Genomic DNA, 25,267 nt, shown 5'->3' with positions numbered 1-25,267 from the left:
ACCCATTTTTCACATTGCTTTCTTTCTGTCATTCTAGTAACCCAATCTGACCTCTGCCCTTCCATTACCTTGTAACAAATTGTTGATAGAAAAATCAGAGGTTTGCAGCTATGTGGGAGGTAGAGAAACCCTGAGACTGTTATCATTATGGCAATGCTCAGGCCCCAGTGTTTTCCTATACACATTATTGCCTTGTCTAATTTCCACAAGCTATATTTTTGTTGGGTTACACTGTGAATTTATAGCTATTTACTGAGTCTCTATTTCTTTTCCCCCAAGGCATCAAGTAGAAATCTCAGGTCAAATTTTTGTGGCAGTGCTTGCACAAATACGTTACTATCACCTAAGGAAGATAAGCATTTTTTAAAATATATTTTCATTGGTTCTTTGACAATTTCATACGTGCATGCAATGCGTTTTCTTCTCATTAGTTCATCATTCTTAACAGACTGATGCAGCTGACTGTTTCCATGGGATTCTCTCTTCCCCCTCCCCCCCAATATTCCCTGCACTTCACCTCTTCACCTGGAGCCCTGACACAGAAATGATGTCAAGGTGACATGTGTAAGCTACTCAGTCCCACACCTGTACACCATCCCTGGGGCTGCTCATACCCTGTAGGTAGAGTGACCTTTAGGTGTCTGGTAAGACCCCTTTAAACTTACTCAGGGGAAGGTACTGTGATGTATTGTTTTCCCAGGACCACACCATCATTCTCCCAAGGAAGGGTTGACAACACTAGCATTCTGCTCAGGTGTCTCCTGTGTGGGAAAGTTCTTAGTACCTGACCCAGCCACATCTGCCCATGTCTGATCAGGATTCCATTACCAAGCACATTCTGAATTATGCACTGCAGTTTCACTGAATACAAAGTCAGCTGTTGTGCACTCTCTTGACCCTGAATCTGGCTTCCTTAATACGGTTTATATTTTAGTCAATCCAGACCCTAAAATTTATGCCAGCTTTTCTCTTTTGGGAAAAATACATCTTACCTGGGCTATGTATAATTCTCTCTCTCTCTCACACACACACACACACACACACACACACACACACACACACACACACACACACACACACACACTCCTAGTTGGATTTTTGTGTCTGTGGCAAGATACCCATCAGCTTACGAGAGAAAGGGTTTATCTGGCTTACAATTTCATGATCCAGTCCACCCCTGAGAAGTCAAGACAGGAACTCAAAGCAGCCTAGTCCACAGGAAGAGCAAAGAGAATTTGAATGTGAGCATGTGCTCAGCTTGCTTTTCTTTATTCCTACACTTAGGATCCAGCCCCACATGGGCTGGGCTTTCCCTCATCAACTAACACGATAAAGACGCACTTTCACAGACATAGCCATAGGCTAGCCCTGATCTAGATGGTCCTGCATTGAGACTCTCCTCCCAAGCCACTCTAGATTGTGTCAAGTTGACAATTAAAAATCAACTGTATTTATATGTGTATATGTATATATACACACATGAATACATCTGTATTGTATAATATGATGGTAATTGGTTAACCTATAATATGTTTATGATTTTGTAATATATAATAATAAATGCAGTGTTTAATTGTTATCTGTATGTAACTTATATATAGCTATTCTCTCTCTGTGTGTGTACGTGTTTTGGTGGAGATAAACCAGGGCCATAGGTAGGCTAGGCCCCGAGTTACAATGAAATTTTTATGTAATTACAAAATACAATGTGAATCAGTCATTAATTTCTATCATGTATGAAAGTATGAACATTATTTAAATATGTGTAGTTCAGTAGTAGAGCACTTGCCTAATAGATACAGGGCCCTGAACCTATCAGTAGCATTCCCCCCAACACACACACACACACATTCAGAAGGTAAATACACACAGTGTATTCAAAACAGTGTTTCTGGTGTTTTTCTAACAGAGGGTGGCTCCCACTTGATAGAGACGAAGACCTCATCGCCGCAAGGTGAGGCTAAGATGAGCATTACCAGCGACGAGGTGAATTTTCTGGTATATCGCTACCTCCAGGAATCAGGTAACCAAGCTTGCTTTTCTGAAGGAAGTTCATTTTAAATGTGCCTTGGGCAGATTGGTTGGCCACCAGTGCAAGCTATCGGATTATCAAAAAGAGCTAAGGACCTCCTTTGTAAGAAAATTAAGGATGAAGGAGTAGTTTGGAAGGGGGATTACTTCATTCCTGGATTGGAATGTGGGAGAATGATCTTTCTTCATAACAGAGGAAATCAGATTGAAATTACTATCAAGAGCAGTTGAGCCAAGGCATGGTGACACATGTACCTTTAATCCTAACACTTGGGAGACAGAGAACATGGATCTCTGTGAGTTCAAGACCAGCCTGGTTGACATACTGAGTGAGACATTGTCAAAATGTTGCTTCATGGTATATAGTTAAAAGACTAGACAACATATGTCTCCTATTGACAAAATAGGCCATGTGGATAGCAACAGGTATGATCAGACAGCCTCGTGTGATTTATGTATTGATGATTTTAATTCTCAAGTAAAATAATTTTTAATTCTCACAACTTTTAAGGTATTTAAGATCTATGAGACAATACTAATGAAAAGCTATCCTAGTACCTACCCATGCAGCCCAAGCAACAAGCCACTTCTGTCCAATAGGGAACCCTCAATGTTCACTTCCCTAGTGGAGACTGGAGGTCTCTGGTGAAGCTTGTGGCAAATGTCTCCTTTTGATGGCTATGTGGGGAAGTCAGTTGTTTGTCTCTCCTAACTTTGGTCTATTGGCAACCTTTGGCATCCCATGACTTAAAGCTGCATCATCTTGGTCCTGATGTGTCAAAGTGTCCACATTTCCTTTCACAAAGAAAAGGTCATATTGGGCTAGATCCTGTGGATCATGACTCCCAACAGCCCTTTCACTGGAGTTACCTAAGACCATCAGAAAACACAGGTATTACAGTTGTGGAGTAGCAATGAAATAATTTTATGGTTGGGGGTCACCACATCATGAGGAATGGCATTAAAGGGTCACAGCATTAGGGAGGTTGAGAACCACTGTTCTAGGGTCTCAACATACTTGTTTTAATACATTGTACCTACAATGAACCTATTTTCAAATGGTCATACTCTTGACATATACTGTGTAATTACCTTCCAGAGTTGCATGTGTAGTTATATTAGATTTCCTTCATCAGGACCAAATACTTCAAGCAAAGCAAATTAAAGGAGGAAATGGTTGCTTTGGTCCTGGTGTATTTAGGTCTGTGGTGTGGGAGAACATTGTGGTAGGAGCATGTGGCATGACCGTGGCTTACCTCCTGGCAGCCAGGAAGCAAAGAGAGAAAAATGGGAAGGGCTAGGGGAGTCCTCAGTGTTCCTTAAAGGTCACACCTGATGACCTGACTTCTGATTAGGTTCACCTTCTTAAAGGCTCCGTTACCACGCAGGCTGTCGCTCAAGTCTTTAGCATAAAGGGCCTTTGGGGGACATGTCACAGCTAAACCATAGTACACTTGTCAGTTTAAGATATAGTTAACTCCCATTAAACCCATCTTAAGTTGAAAATGCCAGTCAAGATGCATTTAAGGGCTGGAGAGGTGGTCCAGTAGGTATAGCGCTTGTTGTGAAGGATATGGATCTCTGTTCCATTCCTTACCACCTATATAAAAGCCAAGCTTTGCCATCGATGCTGATTTCTAATCCCTGCCTGCTCAACCCTAATTCAAAAGCCGAGCTTCCATTCTGTAGCAACTTGGTACACACAGTTCCATGTTCACATCTCCAGCCCACACCTCCATCCCTACTTGACTCTCACCTACCTCTGCTTCTCTCTTCCTGAAGGTTTTTCCCACTCCGCCTTCACGTTTGGGATCGAAAGCCACATTAGCCAGTCCAACATCAATGGGACACTAGTGCCACCGGCGGCCCTCATCTCCATTCTTCAGAAAGGACTGCAGTATGTGGAGGCGGAGATCAGCATCAATGAGGTATGTTCATTCCTGAGAATGTGGCAGAGTTCCAGCCTCTCCCTAGCATATCTCTGGAGAGTGTATATGCTTCTAATATATGGGTCTGGCGCACACTCTAAGGTACTGGGAAAAAGTGGAGGTTACAGACAGGCCACTGCACCATCAACAAGCTTTGGGTGCCCCCTTGTGTGGGTTTGCAGAATCACAAGGTGTTGGCTGATGAAAACAATCAATTCATTCTACTTACAGACTTTCATCTCCTCGCCCAGCGCTTTGCATGAGCAGACAAGCTCCCTTTCTGATTTCCCAGGACAGATTTTCCAAACAGGCCCCTTATTGGATGCTCATGGAGAGTCTGTATTTTGTGTGAAACTGACAGGGGGCATAACCAAAGGGAAATTAGGACAGCAGTTTTTCATAACATTCTACCTGACTCTCCACCTCCTACATTCTTTCTCTGTCCCCCTCCTTCTTCAATGTTCCCGGATTGAGCCTTGGAGCAAGTGATATAGATGACCAATTTAAAGCTGTACATTCAGTGGCTATTTATTTTCAGCACTTTTACCAGTTATACGTCTCTGTAGTGTCACCCACTGCAAGGCTAATAGCAGCACTAATCTGTGGGCTTAATTATTTAGAATTTGATAAGCACACCAGGTCCATTTAGCAAAACCATAACAGTATCTTCCCCAGCCATAAGCTTTTGGCCAGGTTTACAGTAGTAGATATGAACTCCCACTTGAGGAGAAGGTCTCAAATCCAATCAGAAAACAATTACCGCTATAACAGTTGGGCAGGCCATTGTTGTGTCAATGGACACATCTTGCCTGGCAGGTTGGTGGTATAAAGCATGTGGGGCTCACAGCTGAGTAGCAATCCTTTCTCAGCAGCTTTCATAGTACCTTCCAGCTCTCTGAAAGATAGCCTATAGGAAGATACTTCCAGCTCAGTTCCTGCTGGGTTTGTGTCTTGCATCTAAGACCAGCAATAGAGTCTTAGAAACTAGTTTTGGTGGGAAATAAGACAGCAGTGGCAATAGCCTGTGTTATTTTGGTTCTTAGAACCTTCCAGACCAGCAACCTATAGAAAGTTAGCCCACCTCTGGCAGGTTTTATTTTTTAATGGTCTTTGGCTTCTGTGAGCAGTTTTAGCTATACACACAGGATACCTTTGTTTCATACTTTGTTTTGTTTTTAACTTACAAAAGAGCGAGTTTCCTTACTGCTTTTTCATATATACTTCAATTGGCCCAGTCTAACATACCACTGTCCCCTTTCCTGAACTTAATCCCACCCTTAGAAACGTCTTACCCAGACTTTCTCGCTGTATTCTCTTTTAACTTTAAAAATTGTCTTCCAAACACAAAAGTAATAACTTCTGTTTCTCTCATCTTTCAAGAGGATTTTGTGTGTCTAAGGGTAAATAATCTTTGTCATGTGTTTCCAGGCATTAACAAAAAAGAGAACTCCAACAATATATTTTAAATGTGGCAGTATTTTTTATTATGTTGACAGTGACATCTTTTTTAATGCATTAGTTTTTATTTTATGTGTATGTGTGTTTTTCCTGTATACATGTCTGTGTACCACTGGATTCCTGGTGCCTGCAACAGCCAGAAAAGGGCATGGGGTTGCATGAAATTGGCATTGTAAATGCCTGTGAGCCACCATGCGGGTGCTGGGAACTGAACCTAGGTCATCCAGTGCTCTCAACCACTGAAACATCTCCCCAGCCACATGACCATGGTTTGTGACACAATAACTAGCGGTGGCTCTCTATGAGAGAAGAAAGTAACATGGAAGGATCAAGACTGGTCAGCCTGGGCCACTCCTGGCCAGAATCCAGGGCCACGTGATATTATACCACATTGCATTATTTTTCTTGCTTTTCGCATTGTATTATAATTTAAAAAAGAAACAGAAAACTGCCCTGGGGTGATGTGTTGTTTAGATAGTATTCAACTGAAACTTGTACATCTCTGTTTCTGGGATAATTGAAGTTCAGAGCATATGGGAACATGGTTTTTCATCCCCCAGACAGCCTGTAGGTATGTGATTCATATATCTGGCATGTTTCCTGAGGGAAGAACTTCTGTGTATTTAAGGATGTGTGGAAATGTTTGTGTGATAGGTAGAAACTAGACAAAGGACAGTAAAATGTATGCATTAGGATCAAGTGAATCTGTTGCCTGGTGCATTATGCTGATATTTCGTCTCTACGCTGAGCATAGGGAGTCATTGTCGAGCACATCCAGTGCTTATTAAATCACATGGACCAGGAGTCCTATTCTGAACTGTGCAGTTGTCTTTAAATGGGCTCATTCCTCCTCCATTGTTCATGGTGGCCATTGTAGAGATGCCCACTCTGATAGTAGTTTCAAGTTGGGTTTTCTACCAGTTTCTGCACTACACCTTTGTGACTCGGTTGCCAACAGTCTCAGCACTACATCTTTGCAGCTGTGATTCTCAGAGGAGGAATTTCTAGTACACCTGAGGATGGTGAGCAGCATGTCCTGCCTCTACCCACTAGATGGCGATACAAAGCCATGATCCCAGTGTTGATGACTAAAAATGACTTCCCCCACATTGAGATTTATCCTTCAAGGAGGCAGTTCTACCCCTACTGGTTGAATAATCACTACGTCGATGGTAGCAGCTTTTGTCATAGGATAAAAGGAAACCTGTTAAGATGTCCTTAATGCCAAAATTTGGCTTGACATCTGTGAAATCTCCACTAAAGATGATCTTCGCTGCTTTCTCTCCATGAACAGTCCTCATCCACTTCCCCTTCTCTCTTTGCCCTCGAGCCCTGTCCCACCACAAAAATCCCTTGCACCTTATTCCTAGTCCATGCCAACTTCTCTGGTCCATGGTAGCTGATGGGTAACACTTGTCTTGCTTTCCTAGGATGGCACGGTATTTGATGGGCGTCCCATTGAGTCGCTATCGTTGATCGATGCTGTGATGCCCGATGTGGTACAGACAAGACAGCAAGCCTTTCGGGAGAAGCTCGCTCAGCAGCAAGCCAATGCAGCGGCTGCAGCGGCGGCGGCTGCCGCAGCCACAGCCACAACCACAGCAGCTACAACACCAGCAGCTGCTGCTCAGCAAAACCCACCAAAGAATGGAGAAGCCACCGTGAATGGGGAAGAGAATGGAGCCCATGCAATAAGTAAGTGGAGAGTTCTTTGGTCTTCAAGAGACATGGTTTTGTTTTTGCTGGTTTTTCCTCTTGAATCTGTATGTATGAAGCTGAAGGAAAGTTTAAAGTACTGCCTGCTGCCAGTCTGTTAAATTGCTTTCTAGAGTTGGCTTCCTGTTTATCCATGAGATCTCCATCTTCTACAAGGTCATTACCATCCCTTCCTTTTAGGAAGTTTGGTTCCTCTTTGAGTATCTACATTACAAGGGAAGCTTCTATAAATAAGTCACCCAACATAAAAGTGTATCATTTGTGGTAGCCTTCAATCCCAGCATCCCACCTACCAGTGTCCCATGCTAAGGGCTAAACTGTGTTATAGTCAGCAGGTTGTGGTGATTTCAAGGGCAGCAGGCTCAGACATGGGACATTATATTGCTTGGTTTTACAAACCCCCAGTAGTGTAGCCCCTATTGGGTACCTGTCCAAGAGTGATTTATTTCTAGGAAAGGTGACAGAACAGAGTTGAGCACGTGTCTTTATGCACATTGGCAGCTCACACTTGCAGAGGGTTTGTTCTGTTTGTACCCACAGCTCTGATGGCTGTTCATGCTGCTTCCCAAAGGCTTACCCCTGCTGCCACACTGTTCCTTGGGCCTGGTGCATCTGGAGTGCCAACCCTGGAATTCACAGTCTACTCTTTTCTTACTACTGCAAGGTAGCTTCTGCAAGTAGTGTGAGCAGACTATTGTCAGAGGACAACATTCAGGAGTTGGTTCTCTTTCTTCACCAAGGATTTGGGGCATTGAACTCAAGCCTTCAGTCCTCCAGGACTAGTACTCTGGCTGAGCTGAACCATTGGCCTTCTTGCATGATTCTCTTGAGAGTGGCAGTGTAAGTTGGCTTTGTAACCCTGTAACGACATATCTGAGGCAGCTAGTTTAGAAGGAGAAAAGACTTACTTCAGGTCACAGACGACGCATACACGTGGGCATGATCATGGTGGATGTTGATGTGGAAACACAAGGTAGAAGGACATCATGGGAGATGAAGAAGTCAGAGCGGAATGGCTACCAGTGGCTTTCCACTAGATACCACCTGCTATTGTGTCCACACGTGGATACCAAGCTTCCGGCACAGAAGCACTTTAGGAACAAATATACAACATAGCATTTCAAAACAGAAACACAAAATGTGTACCAAACTATAGAAATGCCCACTTTTGCAGTCATCAGATCTATCGTGACTTTGGTACATAAAAACAAATTATCTTTAAAACAGTAGTGCCTAAGGATGTGATTTGTTAATGGGTTGGTGACCCATGTATGTTGTTGTGTTTGCTTGGCAGATAATCACTCAAAACCAATGGAAATAGATGGAGACGTTGAAATTCCACCAAGCAAAGCGACAGTTCTTCGAGGCCATGAGTCTGAGGTGTTCATTTGTGCCTGGAATCCTGTTAGTGACCTGCTTGCTTCTGGGTAAGAATTTGGGACAGTAATGCACTTGGGTCTGGAGGATGGGAGAGGGCTTCCTCTTCCCTGGAGTAATGCATACATGTTTCCCTTGAGGAAAGCATACATGTTTGTCATATCTTCCCAATGTGTGCAGACTGAGAAACAGGCTGGTTTGTGAATCCTGTACTGTGGTGAAGCTAGTGGTCCCAGCCATTTCTCTGTGGGGTTGGTAGCAAGGCAGATACATTTCAAGTCAGTAAGCAGAAGAGGGGAGTGAGGAAGAAAACTGAGCAAGAGGGGTGGAAAAGACAGAGGGCATGCTAATGATGTGAGACCTAGCCACACATTGGTCACATTTCCCACTGAACCAAAGTCAAACACTCCCATGTTGATTTTGCAGATCTGGAGACTCCACTGCAAGGATATGGAACCTTAATGAGAACAGCAATGGGGGCTCCACACAGCTTGTGCTGAGGCACTGTATACGTGAAGGGGGACATGACGTTCCCAGTAATAAGGACGTCACCTCACTGGACTGGAACGTAAGCAGCTTTTGTCACCCACATGTTTAGATGATTGCACAGCTGCCTTCCTGATGGAGCACATGCAAACACAAAGAGACAGACAGTTCTGTTTGTCTCCGCTCCCACCTTGCAGTGCTGGTACCAGGGGCTCATTATCAGGTCCTGGTGGACAGACAGCATTCTGGGGGTGGGAAGTTGTCCCCGTCATTGTGAGCATGTGTTGCCTGTGAGAGGGTTGGCTCTGTCACACAACTCCATGTGGTGAAGGAAGCCCAGGAAAGCATCCAGATATTAATGTGTTTTGTCTTTTTTCTGTCCTCCAGAGCGATGGGACACTGTTGGCAACAGGTTCCTATGATGGCTTTGCAAGAATATGGACAGAAGATGGTAAGTTCTGCATCTCTGTGTTGAGTAAGATGTACTTTATGTATGATCCTAGATAGAGTGAATAGTTGGTGACTGTGAAGTCACCATGTCTCTTATTTTCCCATCTCAGGTAACCTAGCCAGCACCTTAGGTCAACATAAAGGCCCCATCTTTGCCTTGAAGTGGAACAAAAAGGGGAATTATATTTTGAGTGCTGGTGTGGATAAGGTGAGTGATATTAACTTTAAATACATCCCTTTCATCTATGGACGTGGATTTACTTTTAGCCTATTGGCTTCTTTGGTAAAATAACTCATTTAGGTTCAGATTGTCTCTCTAGTTCATTTTACTCCTGACTTTGAGCAAGGCATCACCTCATAATACATTTACCTCTGTAGACCTTCATGCAGAATGAGCTCTCAGCCCAGTGATGAAAAAAGGGAAAATCTCTCAATGGAGTTTACTACTCCAGGATGCAGTATACTGTTGTATATGTTTCTGTGTTGACTTTCGTCCACTGAGAAATTCTTTTTTTTTTCTCCCAGACAGGGTTTCTCTGTGGCTTTGAAGCCTGTCCTGGAACTCGCTCTGTAGACCAGGCTGGCCTCAAACTCACAGAGATCCGCCTGCCTCATCTCCCGAGTGCTGGGATTAAAGGCGTGCACCACCACCTCCCAGCCACTGAGCAATTCTTAATCACAGGCTCTTTCCTTCCCTTGTCTCCATCTTTCCTTACCTGATAAGCCACCACTTCCCATTATAGACGGCAGAATTCTCTGAGACCCGATACAGGGACAAACCTCGCAGAAACTCATGGAGCTGACTTAGTTTGATTTTTCTCATTCCATACTTTGGATTTTTTATGGCAGTTCCACCTGTTCTCCCAGTTCATGGAATGATGGGGTGTGTTGGAAATGGTAATTCCTGTGGCACTTTCCTTTGGAACAATGTCCAAAAGACACACGGCAGGTGTGCCCTCTTATCTGTTATCTAATGGTTTTCTAGGTTTGAGAGCTGAGGGGACATTCCCATCGATTTTGGTAGATTTTCCAAATATATTGGTAAAGGCTGCTGTGTACCAGTTGCTCTCATTAATGTGGCATCTATATTATTGAGTGTGAAATACACAGTGTACATCATAGATTTAGGTCAGAAATACAGAAATGACAAATACAAGTATTTTACACTATTGCATGTAGAAATGATACCTGTTTGGCTTTATATAAGGGTAAAATAAAATATGTTACTAAATTAATTTCTCAGAAGGAAAGGGGGCTGGTTGTCTTTTCTAGTACAAGACATTCTTCTAGATAATTCTTTGAGAAGAATAGTAACTAACTTTTCTCTCTGTTTGCGGAGTACAGACAACTATAATTTGGGATGCGCACACAGGAGAAGCCAAACAGCAGTTTCCTTTTCATTCAGGTAGGTTTGTTGTTGGAGTTACACAGAGGCAGTCCCAGTAGTTTCTTTTTTATCTAAACTCACATGATATTGTATAAGAGCAGAAATGTGTCAAGAACCTTGGGACTACTGTAAAACAAAGTATTGGCAATAGGAAATTGGTGGGCTAGCAAAAAAATAACTGGTACCTCCCTTTTACATAACTGGGCCTGTCCCTGTGGGTTTTTCCATTTCATAGAAAGGTGGGGGTCTCTCCAGAGGTATCTTAATGCTTGTAAATTGGAAGGAGGTATCTTTAGGGTCTTTGAAAAATGGTTTTCATGGTTTCAGTAGAGCTGATTCTCACTGGGGCTGGTATTCATGGTCACTAGACAAGACTCCTGGGTGATGATTTTGTCTGCATCGCTGAGATCTGTATTCAATTAATAAGGCAAATGTCCCCTCTTTTCTCCTGCCTTGCAGCACCTGCCCTTGATGTGGACTGGCAGAACAACACTACCTTTGCTTCATGCAGCACAGACATGTGCATTCATGTGTGCAGGCTTAGCTGTGACCGCCCAGTCAAAACCTTCCAAGGACATACTGTAAGTGGCAGTTCTGATGCTCAGAGTTGGGAATTGTAAGAGTGTGATATGGGGGCCATCTTTTCAGTGCCTGCATTAAAAGTTAACTGTAGGGGGAGATCAGTTGATCTGCCATGCTTTGCTGTTTAGAGCCTCTGTGACTACCCTGGCGAGAGTTCTGTGACTGCCCTGAGTGTTGGAATTAACCCAGCTGAGGTATCAGTGGTCCTGGGAATACCTCAGACTGGCTATCTGTTAACCCTCTATGTTCTGTCCTGAAGCTGTTTCTCTTCTAAGTCCAACATGTTTCCCAGCTTTTATAGGGGCACACATTTTATGTCTGATTTCTGTAATTGGCTCTCTCACATCCTGCCTCCTGGTTCCATAAATGATTGTTACTGATGCTAGGTGCTCTGAGCAGAGTCTACCTATATGGCTCCTGAACCTACTGCTTCCCAAGACCTGTTTGCAGGTTCTGGTTTCTTCCCTGGAATTTTGACTTGAGATGCAAAAGGATGGCATGAGAGAAAGCTCTGTTCCCAGGAAGGAATTTGTGTCTCCATGGGGAATTGTGGATGTGTCAGCTGGAGACAAACAGGACATGGAGAGGTCTGCCTGTGAGTTTTCTCTCCAGCTGCAGTTAGAGACGTGCACACTGCCTCTTTTACACTTGGGCTCACAGATAGGCACACACTGACACACACACCCTCTGTGCTGCTCTGCAGTCACACCCTTCCTCTCCTCCTTGATCTGGTCACAGTGAGTCTTGCTCCTTGGATTCCCTGCTTCTTCCAGTTTCACACCCTTCAAAATTTGGTGTTCTTACGAAGGGGATCAACCACAATATTTGGAAAGTGTGAAATTATTTAGAAAATAATCTGGTGTGTGAAGTTGTTTGTTAGGATAAGACAGCTGGCTTGAGAGAGGAGGCAGTTAATGGCAGTGGTGTTCCCAAGACCCCTCTGAAGAAACCCCTAACAGTAAATTCCACTGCCCTTGCTCCGAATGCTGCCCCTGTCAGTATGGTGCAGGTGACCCTTTATATAACTACATCCCCTTCTTCCTTCTCTGCCAAAAGCCTTTCTCCTCCAATCTTGGGGGTCTCTATTACTCAAAAACCAAGAAAACCTGACTGTTCCCTAGTTGTATGGCCCCTGAATCCGGCTTGATGAAGCAATGAGGTTTACTGGGGTTACTTACAGAAGTAAAAATGACTCAGAGATAGTGCACCATCAAAGTCCACCTCAGTATGGGTGACAGGTAGCTCATGAAAGCTGGCAGCCTGGAGCTCACTGCACAGCACCAGGCCCTCCCTGCCTGTATGGCTCGATTGGTCAGGAATCTTGTCTTCTCTCTGTTTCTTCTAGGCAGTTCAGCTGACCTCTGCTGCTTCCAGCACCCATGTTTGAGAGTGACTCAGCAGTGTTTTCTGCATATACACACTCTTGTGGGAGTTTGAGGGGCTACTGAATGTGGTCAGCTTCAAGGACTTCCTGGAGGCTTCTTTTGAGTTGCGCATTCCCTTCTTAATGAACTTCCTTGTAGTATTTCACCTCACTCTTACCACTCCCTGAAAACTTTCTGTTTTAAGAATATTTCCCTTCAAAGTGGAAGTTTTTTTAATCTCAGAGGAAACTGCTACACAACACAAATCCACAGGAGGGTGGATTTGATTTTTCTGTGCCTTTTCCTGTCTGTAGCTGCTGGATGTATTTTCCCTGCACATAGGAATTGCTTGTGTGTGTCTTTGTGCCTTTGGGCGCTACCTGGCTCTGCTGTTGTTCTACCTAAACCTTTATCTACCTTTACCTTACGTCCAACAAGTTACAGGTACTTCAACAGAATGTAAAGAGGAGCTGTTATATTAAAAGCACATAGGAAAGTGATGATCAAAGTCCACTTATACAAATAACTACTTTTAACCTGGTGGTGGTAGTTCAGAACTTTAATCCCATCACTCAGGAGGCAGAGGCAGATGATCTCTGTGAATTCAAGTCCAGCCTGGTCTACAGATCAAGTTCCAAGACAGCTGGGCTGTTAAACAGAGAAACCCTGTCCCCCCCCCAATAAAAACAATGAATGAATGAATGAATGAATGAATGAATGAATGAATGAATGAAACTAGTTTTTAGCTCTGCTTGATGCTGCATGCCTGCAATTCTAATACTCAGAAGGGTGACAGGATAGTTCCAGGCCATCCTGGGATATATAAGTTGCTCCTGGCTAGCCTGTGCTGCATAGTAAGTCCCTGTCTCAAGCAGCCATAAATAAAAACTGATTTAATTAGCTATGGTTGTTATATGCAAATTCTTCCTTTGGCTTCCTTAATAAGGAAATTTTCCCTAAAGAAATATGGATGAAAGTGTAGCTTGTCCTTTGTAATATATGGCAGTATTTTTTCATGAGTGAAAAGCAAAATGAGGAAAGAATAATCATGTGGGTGGCTTCTTGTGCTGTGTGGTCTTTGATAGCCTGTGAATTCCCAAAAGGCCCTCTGCACTGTAGTGCTGGCAGTATGCTACTGCCCCCTGGTGGATGCCAGACTTTCTACACAAAGGCTCTGATTTTCTGAAATGCTGTGTTCTCTTGCAGAATGAGGTCAATGCTATCAAATGGGATCCTTCTGGAATGCTGCTAGCCTCCTGCTCTGATGACATGACACTGAAGGTAATGTTGGTTCTTAAGGGGATGAGGTGCTTAATCCTACATGAACCCTTGTATGGCACACAGCCCTAATCACCTGGACCATTACTTTGATACTGTCTTTTCTCTGTGGTTTTCATGGTTTCTAAACTAAATGTTTCATTCTTGCATGGAATTTTGACATCTGGGGCACTGTTCCCACTGAGAGACCTAGCCTTCCTGTGTCCTGTCCACCAGCATCCTTGTAGACTTAGCTTAACTCTGTTCCTTGCCACCTAAGCAGTAATACCTTAGGTGCACTGCAATGAAAGATGCTGAGTTAGAGGCACGGTTTTAGCTCACACTGTTGCCAATGCTTCTTCCAGATCTGGAGTATGAAGCAGGATGTATGTGTTCATGACCTTCAAGCTCACAGCAAAGAGATATATACCATTAAGTGGAGTCCCACAGGACCAGCCACCAGCAACCCGAACTCCAACATCATGTTAGCAAGGTAAGGCAGGGCAGCCTCACAGCTCTGTCTGCTTCCTGAGCACAGATTCACTACCTCACAGCTGTCTCCTCCCTTTTTGTAGCTTTGTTCTCTGTTGCTTAGTGAGTGACTCAGCTGGGAAGACTCACTCACACCTAGAAACAGCAGGGCTGAAGCCCTTCCTCCAAACTGAACAAAATAGGAATTCACTGTGAAGGACGCCAAGGAGATGGAATTAAAATTCCCTCAGTATCCATGGAGCTGTTTCTGGGACCCCCTGTGGGTACCAAAATCCATGGATGCTTGATTCCCTTTGCCTACAATCTCTGAATGCATTCCCCTCTACTTTAAATCATCTGTAAACTGCCTATAATACCCATCAAGCGAGAATGCTTCCAGGATAGTTCTTAGACTGTGTTGTTTAGGTAACAGTGACAAGCAAAAGGGTCAGCATATGTCCAATACAGTTTTGTGTGCATGTGGTTTTTGTCTGTTTTGTTTGAGACGGGGGTCTCATTATGTAGCCCTGATTGCCTACAATTTGCTATGGAAACTAGGCTAGCTTAGAGTTACACCTTTCACTTCCTCTGCAGTGCTAGGATTACAGGCCATCCCAAGGTCCATTTTTCCTTCCCCCTCAATGGTTTCTTATCTGCAGTTGGATAATACCATGAACATGCAGGTGTAGGAGGCTGGCTTGCTAGAGTGAAAGTTTTTAAGACAAAGAATGGAAAATCAGAATTTAGCTTGGAGCTCAAGTTTGATCTAGAAGCTCCATTCAGGGCTGTGGTACTGGGATTTTGACTAGAGATAAATGATTCCCTGCCTCGGCCAAAGATGACCCAGATCTCTTAATATTGGATCTACCAATCAACCAAGCCCCAGAAGCGGAGAGGCCAGAGGTATCTCATCCAAATCAAGTTGCTTGGGCTTTAGACAGCAGAACTGTTGTATTCTGATGAATGTTAGAGACAAAAAACATAGCAGTCCATTCTTGGGCTTTAAGGTGCAGGGATGGAAGCTCTGGCCTTATGCATGCTTTCCTGGAAAGTGTTCTGTCACAGAGTACACCCTATTCCTCCTCTTGGTAGTTTGATGAGAGCATTTAGACAGATGAACTAAGGCCATTATGAATCAGAATCCAGGACTTTTAGAATCATCTGGAAACCATGATGTGGATCTTTGGGGTTTGGATTCATGCATGTTAGTCTGGACAAGACCAGACTCCCAAAGGAAAGTTTGGTTTCCAAGAAGCAGTAGGAAGCTTGGTCTGTGTTGTCCCAGAGGGTTGAGGAGGAAGTGACAATAGATAGTTCTCTTACAAGGAAGGAAGCACCTAGTAATAGGGTGGGAAGCCTTTCCTGGCAGTGAGAACAGCTTTGTAGGAAGCATTCAACCAAAGTCTGTCTCCAAGAAGAGACAATAAGTGGTTCTTGGCTATACCTCAGTTGTAGATCACTTGCCTGGCATACACATCACCACTAAAAACCCAACCCAACATACTTAAAGCACACAAGAAAAATAGTCCAAACACTGAGTGGCTAAACTAGAAGAACCCCAAAGCCTTAATTCTCCGTTTTCCATAATTCTCTAAAAACTCAACTTGTATATCAGTGATATAGTAGTACATGTAGTGGTCATTTTTAATGACTAGGGAGATGCTTCCTTCTATCGTATAGTACATATCAGGGACAAATAAATTTACCCCTTACAAAAACAAAAGGACAACACTGAGCCTTGTGAGACCTTGTGGAGGTACAGAAAGCCAGGCGGTGACAGCCCTGTGATAGGTACTGTTCTTTTAAATGGGAAAATAATGAAACCTGTAGCACTTGTCAATGTGATTATATATGTGCATGTGGGTTTAGAATTTCTCATGGGGGAAGTACATCTTCACTCGGTTTTTGATGTTTTTTTTTTTCAGTTGTAGATGGATAGATTTATAGTTGTTCAAGTGGGTGTATTATAAACAATGATGATATTTTAGAAAAGTTAGTACACAAAAGCATTTTGTGTTCAGAGATGAGGGAACTGGAAAAAGAAATGAACACAGTGGCCAAGTGGGGAAGTACCTACCTGGCTTATGCAGAGTCCTGGGTTCTGGCTGATGGTAGAAGCTTTACTTTTCTCTGGAGAGAAAATGCTCACCAGAATATTCTCTTGAAGCAAATTCAAGTATATTTCAAATATAGCTAAGAAACAGTTCCCATTAGATACATCATAGAGCTCTTAAAAAGCCAACCCATTTCTGTGGTTGTCTTCCCTGCCGTCTTCCTAGTGCTTCATTTGATTCTACTGTTCGACTGTGGGATGTGGAACGAGGCGTTTGCATCCACACTCTGACCAAGCATCAGGAGCCTGTCTACAGTGTGGCATTCAGCCCTGATGGGAAGTATTTGGCCAGCGGGTCCTTTGACAAGTGTGTCCATATCTGGAACACTCAGGTAATGTCTTGACTTCGTTCATTCGCTCATTCGTTTCTGAAAGGCATGTTTTTACTTCCTGGGCTGACAGGAGGGCTGGGGGAATGAGTTATCTCAGGAGTGAGTAGAGCCTCCCCATAGTGTTGGCAGGTTCTGTGTGGCCTGCTGTGTGTACCCCAATGATGTGGGGTCTTCCCCGCCTACAGGCCTGGAGTCCTCTGGACTCTTTCCATCTGATCTCCAGCCAGAACTTTCAGCTTGTCATCTAGGGAGCATTCTCCCTTAGAGGGATCGCTGTGTCCAGCTGTCTTATCCTGGCAGGTTCCCAAGTGCTGGAGAGAAAGCGTGACCTAGTTTTCTCACCTTAGAAATGTTGCTCTTTGTGGGAAGGTCCTGTAGGTAGCTTTTCATAAAACCTTCCCAGGGAGACACTGTGGAATAACCAACTTGATCTTCCTCCTGTCCACTGTGGAGCAACTCAGAGCATAAAAGAATAGGAGACTTGAAATTTTCACATTTGAAAGTGTTACTTGTTTGATACAAGCTCTATGAGTACTAGATTGTCATTTCAGCAGGGACTGAAAAGGGAAAGGGGTTGGAGTCAATATAGCCACTGGGGATATGTCTGGCCTTACAGGGTTGAGAGAATTCTTTCAAGAGTAGACTTGGGCCGGGTGGTGGTGGCACGTGCCTTTAATCCCAGCACTCGGGAGGCAGAGTCAGGCAGATCTCTGTGAGTTTGAGACCAGCCTGGCCTACAAGAGCAAGTGGTGCCAGGACAGCCTCCAAAGCTACAGAGAAACCCTTTCTCAAAAAAACCAAACAACAACAACAAAAAGAGTAGACTTGGACAAGAACCAGTGGGGTAGACTGGGAGGAAGTATTGCACTGGACAGTTTTTTGTTTTCTTTTTGCTGCTGGGAATGCAACATAGATCCATGGAGGTGGCAGGCAACTATTCTGCCCTGGGCTACATCTTAGCCCTTGGTTATCATTCCAATTGAGTAGTCAGGGTAAGTTACTAAAAATAAGGAGCCAGTTTGTTTGACCTCAGGAGAATTCAGTACACCACATTCATGTAATTCACTTTCTCATTCCTTTTTTATTGGTTGACATTTAGAAGGATTTGAATTCTTAAGTTCATGCCCCCTTGTAGCAGGGAAGTCAGTAAAGAAGCCATGTTACGGGATTCTCATGGGCATTTCAGGGACATAACCCAAAGTTAGCAACATGTGTCCTGATATACTGATAGATGCCTCTCAGCCTGGCACAGGAAAGGTGGAGGCAAGATGATCAGGACTGAAGCCAGCCTGAACAGTATTATCAAGAAGCAAAACAGAACAAAAGGTAGAAATGTGCAGGAATACTTGTGCAGAGAGAACTGATTTTGCTAGTGATAGCTCACTTTGAAGGTGCCAACAACATAAAAATGCTGGTGCTCCTTAATCTTTGAGGGGATGACTCCAGGCCCCGCTGCAGATATCAGAATCTGTAGGGCCCAACTCACTTCTGTAAGATGGCATAGTATATATGTAGAACTGATGTGCATATACATTCACTAGGTGACTCAACATTGGGTACAGTACCATGTGAGTATTTTAGGAATAGTTGTTAGACCTTTTGGTCCTCCCTCCCTCCCTTCTTCCCTTCCTTAATACTGGGGATTGAATCCAGGGCCCTAGAAGTCACTCACTGTACAGTGAAGGTTGGCTTCAAACCTGGAGTCCTTCCTTCTCCCGCCTCTGGAGTAGCTAGGATTGCAGGCTTGTTTATTATACTCTGGATTTTTTGTGGGGGTGGGGTAGAATACTGAAAAGGCCCAGCAGTATTAGGTTCATATTCAAGGGAGTAAGGAGTTAATTATTTTGAAGCATCTTAGAGCCTGCATTAATCCTCTTGTTATAGGCACATATAATATTGTTGGCTTGCTGTTGTTCATAGTCACAATGTATACTACCCTTTATTTTTCTGTGCAAACAGAAACTAATATTTATCTAAAATATTTTCATTATGCCTTGCTATTATTTGCCATGGCTTGATTATATATATATATATATATATATATATATCAATTAACTATGTGTATGCCATGACACTTCATTGCTATAGATAAGAATTAATGAGTAGTTGGTGGCCTCAGGGGTTAGTGACAGTATAGGTTATGATTCTCTGGAGTAATACAACTGATAAAATGAAGCTATATCAAAAGGGGATTTGTTAGAGTGACTTATAGGCCATGGTCTGGCTAGTCCAACAATGGCTGGCTGATCACAAAGGAGAGGTCAAGAATCTGGTAGTTGTTCAGTCCACACAAGGCTGGATGTCTCAACTGGTCTTCAGTCTGCATTAGAATTCTTAGCAGTGGACTACACGAACTTCTCAGTAAGGGAAAGCAGGCTACCAACAAAAGTTTCTGTCTTCCATGTCTTTTGGTGTGGGCTGACACCAGAATGTGTGGCCCAGATTTAGGGTGGGTCTTCCCACTTCAAATGATTCAGTCAAGAAACTGCTTCACAGCCGGCCAGTGGTGGCACACACCTTTAGTCCCAGCACTTAGGAGGTAGAGGCAGGCAGATCTCTGTGAGTTCGAGACCAGCCTGATCTACAAGAGCTAGTTCCAGGACAGCCTCCAAAGCCACAAAGAAACCCTGTCTGGAAAAACTACAGAGAGAGAGAGAGAGAGAGACAGAGACTGCTTCACAGAGACATCTCAGACAGTTTTAGTTGATTCAGACATAGTAAAGTTGACATCCAAGATTAGCTATTACAGTGACTTCTCAAACATGTTTTATAAAGACACTTAACTGGACTGAAGATTTATTCAAGTCTTGAGAAACCTCAGCTTCCCACATCCTGTGACACACATCAAGACAACTGCTAACAAATACCACAGTACCATTGTGTATATTCATTGTTCCAAACAACATATCCAAATTCATGGAAGTTATAACTTAATGACATGCTAATGCATTTAATTGTCTAATTGCTAGTGGGCTGGGGGTGTGCTCACTCAAGTGCTCTGAGGAGGAGACAGAATGAGATGGAGTTTGATAATAATCAGAACAGGAACTAGGTAGGAGCTAGAACAGGTGGAAAGACCCCAGCCCAGGGGGCTGATCTAAGTCCTAAGAAGGAGACAAGAAAGGATGGCTTAGTAAGATGGTGCTTGGGTAGCCACAGAGGCTAAAGGACACCTTAGCAAAGCCACTGGGGAAAGCATGGAATGTGACTTAGTGGTAGATCTCATGATTAGCACCCTGATGCCCCAGACTTCAAATGCAGCACTGAAATGTGGAAAGAAAGAAACAACAGATCAAGAGTGTTATGAGTTAAAGCTCCCCCTCTGGCAGGTATGCATTGCCTCATGGGAACCTGTTGTCTAGTGCTCTGTAGTATCATGAGTGCCTTGCTGGGCATAGCCATTGCTTTAAGGTGAAATATGGTGGCAGTTCTTTGGGTGACAGTAGATTGGGGTGCTTATGGAAATTTCTTTAACTTTTGTGTGCTTGAAAGCTCCTTGATCAGATAGAGGTTTATGGAAGAGTGGCCCCCTTTTACTGCTGTCATTTTGGGGGGCTCCTCTGAGTTTTCATGACAAATGTTTTGCTTTTCAGAGTGGAAGTCTTGTCCACAGCTACCGAGGCACAGGCGGCATATTTGAGGTGTGCTGGAATGCTCGAGGAGACAAAGTGGGTGCCAGTGCATCTGATGGCTCTGTAAGTGGCACCTCTGGTCTGCTGGGAGTTAGGGGTGCAGGGCAGCTGATCCCTGATCCAACACTAGGTGCTTGTAAATGCCTTGTGAGGTTTCTGTGCTGCTAAGCCTTCTCACCTTAACAGGTGCTTACCACATACCATGTGCATGTGCAGGCATGCCTGAGTGAAGGAGGCTTCTGTTTGGGTTGAAAATACCCTTTTCGATGGGCGGTGGTGGGACACAACTTTAATCCCAGCATCCGGGAGGCAGAGGCAGGCAGAGCCCTGTGAGTTTGAGGCCAGCCTGGTCTGTACATCCAATTCCAGGAAGCCAGGAATACACAGAGAAACCCTGTCTCAAAAAACCAAAAGGGAAAGAAGGAAATAGCCTTTTCTTCACCCTAGAATGTCAGTGAACTTGATTCTTCTTGCGTGCGTGCGTGTGTGTTTGTATGTACGTACCCCAGGGTATTAAGGAATATCTGGAGTCATATTAGGTTGTCACTACTTTGGTGCAGGGTACCATTAACATTTCACTGGTGGAGTCCAGGGATACTAGTAAGCCTCTTAAAATGCTCTGGATGCCCTACTCTGGCCAAGAAATACCTGGCCACAAATATTAGTGTATAGGCTTAGAAACTTGTTCCTATTCTGTTGCCACGCGAGTGTTCTGGCTAAACATCATCATGAAAGGCATAGCTTCCATCAGACAGGCCTCCTGGTTTCTGTGGATCATTGTGGTCCACTAGCATATGTAATGGTTAATTTGCCTCTGAACTTGAGGTTGCAATAACCATAGGGTGGAGGGCATTCTGGCTAATGGACTGAGTCATTAATGTGGCCCGAGATCTTTTGTAATCTGCTCCACCATGTAGGCTTCCAGTCTGTGACCCCTGCTGATAACCTCAGTCACTGTGAGTTCCTGGCATGTTCCGTGGCCTGGCTTTTCCCTTCCCTACTCTTTGCTAGAGTTTGGTTATTCTGGTGTTCAGAAACTAGCCTGTTTCTAGGACTTCTTTTTCTTCTCGGCTCTTCAGTTAAAACTTTTCAAGAATGAAAAGTGGTAGCTAGATTATGCCTTGCAAGCATCTGTTTGAAGGCTCTGGTATTGTCTCTCTCAGTAACAGATTCTTTATCTTTCCTTCCAGGTCTGTGTTTTAGATCTCCGAAAGTAAACACAAAATGTAGAAAACAAAACCATTCTAATGGACCAGCAGTGAATGTGTGGGATTGCAGCATCCTTCCTATGATGGGCTCCAAACTGTGTGAACTTGACTTGTTCGAGTCTACTTGGAAATCACCTATCCCTGGCCACAGGATTCTCCCTCCCCCCCCCTTAATCTGCATCCAGAAGTTTAAAACACAAACAAATACAAAGTCATACACATGGTTGTATCACAGGAATATGGTTTCCACCTAGAATGCTCAGCTGGGGAAGGATGAAGCCATCAGCTACATGGTGCATGGTTTGGTTTCCATCCAGAACAGGCTCTCATGACTGAACAGGGAAGAAAGAACATAAAGCTGTGCCAAAAAATAGAGAAAAGGTTTTAAAAAAGAAAAACAAAAAACAAAAAAGAAAATGCTGTGATAAACCAAAAGGGAGGAAAAATCTGCCCCTTATGGTATTTCCCTCCTATCAATTTGGATACTACAGTTGCTCTCCAAAAGACCGGTTTGTACCAATGAAACGTGTGACTTTGTAATCCCAACGCTGTATTTTCTAGAACCTTCTTTGGTGGTTTTTCTATCTGCTAAAATTCTGTGGTCTGGAGGCCTCCCACCACAGATGGAAACTGTTTTTGGCTTATTCTTTCTGTCCTCCCTTGTTGCTCCCCACTCCTTCCTCTGATGTCCTTGCTTTGGTGTGGTCTCACTTTTAAAGAAATCCTGCATAGGTATGGCCACATGCACACAACGGATCTTTGATGGACAGCACTCCCCTTCCCTCTCGTCCCACCCCTACCCATCGCTTACTCTCTGTCCCTTTCTCATAGTTGCTTCACATTAGGTCCCAAAGGCACTTTCAGAGCATAGTAAGTGCTTTATGTAAGAAGGCAGGGAGGGGGACTTTTTACAGAAAAAAAAGACTTATAAGAGAAAGATCCTGGAGTATTTTTTGAAAAAAATATTTTTATGTTAAAATGACTTTAAAATCCTAAAATGGCCATCAGACATAGAGAGTTTTGTGAAATTCATATTTAAGAGACTAAGAAGACACTGGCAGAGTCTGAGGTGTCTAATTACCCCTTTCCCTTCAGCTTCACGAAAGGCAGTTAGGAAAACCGTGGATTGGGAAGCGTCCTATGGAAGAATGAGGGGATTATTGGCAGCCGGTGGGGAAGAGCCCACTGGTTTGGCACCAAGCAGAATGCTGAACTGTTTGATGCACATTTACTTCCGCAGCCAATAGGAACACAGTGAAGAGGCCACCCTGACCAACAGTGTGGCTCCAGGGCACCTGCCAGCTACTTCTTTCTCACAGCAGTGTAGCTACAGATGGGCACTTTATCAAGAGTATGCTTGGTGAATCTTGCAAAACCGACTCAAGGCCTCCGTGTTCCTCAGTCTCGTGAAGACAATGAGTATCAAGGGAGACTTTGAATCCTAAAATTAATTATGACCCAGGTGTAATGTCACAGATCATTTCTGCCCACTTTACAATTTCTCTTACAGAAGATTAGGACGAAGCTTTAAAAAAAATGAGGAAAAGGAAGAAAGAATCTTTAAAAAAAAAAAAAAACATAAGGCGTTGTGTGCCTGGTAAAGTTTGCCATCATTGAATCGGGTGACTTTTGTTTGCTTTCATAACTTAACACTGACTTGGTTTTTTTTTTTTTTTAATTAGCAAAGGGGGACAGACCAGAAGGGGCTGGGCCAAGTCAGTGGGACTGCAAGTGGCAGTATGCAGGGTCCAGTCTGCAGCTTAGGCAAGTATTACTTAGAGGGAAGTATCCATATATGGAGCCAGACATCAACCAACAGGGACGGTGAGGTACTTCCTACACAGCAGACCAACCTTACGACCAAGAACATGAATCGTGAATGGGTCTCCACTTTGATGTGTAAATTATGTGAAGCCCTTAAAATCCAAGTGTTGTGTTATTGAGTTGAGCGGTGTGTTTGGACTCTGGCACCTAAACACTTAGCAAAGAAAGCCTGAGTTCTGTGGAGAATTTGATTGTAGCAGGTGTCTCTGCGTAAGTGCGTATGCTGTTTCCTGCCCTGAGATTGCTTTAGCTTTAGAATACAGTTTTGGAAGTCCAGCTGAATCCCACCTTTGTTCCCCAAATAAAGTTCTGTTCATCTCTGTAGAAGATGAGCTGGTAAAAGTCAGCCTTTTGTAAGGACATGGCTTTCATTTGACAAGTTCCACATTGCTGTACGATGGTGATGGGTAAATGGCATATATGGGGTTCATCAGACAATCTTTGGGTGTCCAGGCTACACCCCCCAGATGAATCTAAGCCACATAAGAATTATTTTGGAGTCAGGTGCTGTGAGACTAGGACAAAAAGGTTCAATCTACACACGAAGAAACCTAAAAACCATTTATTTCCCTGGCCTTGCAACGAAACATGGACAGGAATTTAGTGCTGGCCATGAGGGGACCAAGCAGAAGAATGCAGCCCACATCCCTGAAGTCCATCCCCATCAAACAGTTCATTCTATAGCTGTTTCTGAAGCGGCCAGCATTTGGACGCCATCATTTGCCCTGCTGTCACAGGGCAGGTGCATCATATTTTGTGGTGAAGGGGTGGCCCGTGTGTAATGCTGTTACCTAACATTGTTTATAAATCCTAAAACATTGTGAGGAATGGTTAAAGTCTTGTGACCAAATTCAACCTTGAAAGCAGTGTAGTGACATAGCAGCCTTTACAGGTATTTTCCCTTGAGTTTGAAGTAACCGCACCATTCCCAGCACATCCAGAATGCTGCCTGTAGAGGACCGAAGGGCCAGATGGACATGACAAGGTTCAACTCTCTGACCCCACTCAACACCATAGGACTTGACTTTTTGTTCTAAGAAATAGATCATGGAGCCAAGTGAAGTGCACTTTGTCACATGTAAGGATCTGCTTTGTTCCTTGTTGCTTTTCCCTTTTCAAACCTTTCGTTCTACCTTCCCATTCTGTTTCTTGTCAAATGCATAAGTGTCTGTTCCGCAGCTCACTGAAGTTTTGAATTCTGGCTTGTGCAGTTTTTATTGTCTGTGTCAGACGTACAGCCAGACATGGTCCTCTCAGCATTTTCCACACTCTGTTAAGCACCATCAAAACTCCTTTCCCCTTCTGTCCTCTAACCCCCACTCCCACTCACCCCTCACGCTCTTCAAGAAGAAAAAAAGAATCACCTTGTGTGTTGTAGCTCATTTGTTTCAAGAGAGAATCAACAGATCATATTCAGTGTCTTGAATAAATTGCTCTATTTTGATATTAGAGAACATAGTGATTGTGTTTTTCTTTTGTTTTCTTCGTCTTGGCATCTGACAAATGAAGGAGAGAAGAATGTGAATGGCTTTCTCGTTTCTGTGGCAGGATACCTGGCAAAACGTTAGAGAGGAAAGATTTATTTTGGCTCTTGGTTTGAGAAGGCACAGTCCATCATGGAGAGGTTGTGGTCCTGGCCCCATGTGAGGTG

At 43.7% G+C, this 25,267-nt stretch overlaps 1 protein-coding gene across 25 annotated transcripts in view; it reads left to right on the top strand.

Annotated features, from left to right (window-relative positions):
- The window catches only part of LOC100755304 (F-box-like/WD repeat-containing protein TBL1X), a 158,998-nt gene extending 133,931 nt beyond the window's left edge, over positions 1–25,067 (top strand). For all 25 annotated transcript variants that reach the window (XM_027432657.2, XM_027432655.2, XM_035450130.1 and 22 more), the window contains 14 exons: positions 1,910–2,023; positions 3,814–3,959; positions 6,848–7,112; positions 8,428–8,560; positions 8,937–9,078; positions 9,384–9,447; positions 9,557–9,654; positions 10,791–10,851; positions 11,293–11,414; positions 13,986–14,060; positions 14,402–14,529; positions 16,787–16,952; positions 20,546–20,647; positions 21,775–25,067. In XM_027432657.2, coding sequence (XP_027288458.1) covers positions 1,910–2,023; positions 3,814–3,959; positions 6,848–7,112; positions 8,428–8,560; positions 8,937–9,078; positions 9,384–9,447; positions 9,557–9,654; positions 10,791–10,851; positions 11,293–11,414; positions 13,986–14,060; positions 14,402–14,529; positions 16,787–16,952; positions 20,546–20,647; positions 21,775–21,801 — 1,643 coding nt within the window. In that variant the 3' untranslated portion in view covers positions 21,802–25,067. The remainder of the gene's footprint in view (positions 1–1,909; positions 2,024–3,813; positions 3,960–6,847; positions 7,113–8,427; positions 8,561–8,936; positions 9,079–9,383; positions 9,448–9,556; positions 9,655–10,790; positions 10,852–11,292; positions 11,415–13,985; positions 14,061–14,401; positions 14,530–16,786; positions 16,953–20,545; positions 20,648–21,774) is intronic.
- Positions 25,068–25,267: the final 200 nt, after the last annotated feature.

The sequence above is a fragment of the Cricetulus griseus genome, chromosome X, assembly GCF_003668045.3.
Source record: "Cricetulus griseus strain 17A/GY chromosome X, alternate assembly CriGri-PICRH-1.0, whole genome shotgun sequence".
Taxonomy (NCBI): Eukaryota; Metazoa; Chordata; class Mammalia; order Rodentia; family Cricetidae; genus Cricetulus; species Cricetulus griseus.
This window is presented reverse-complemented; position numbering and strand designations above follow the sequence as displayed.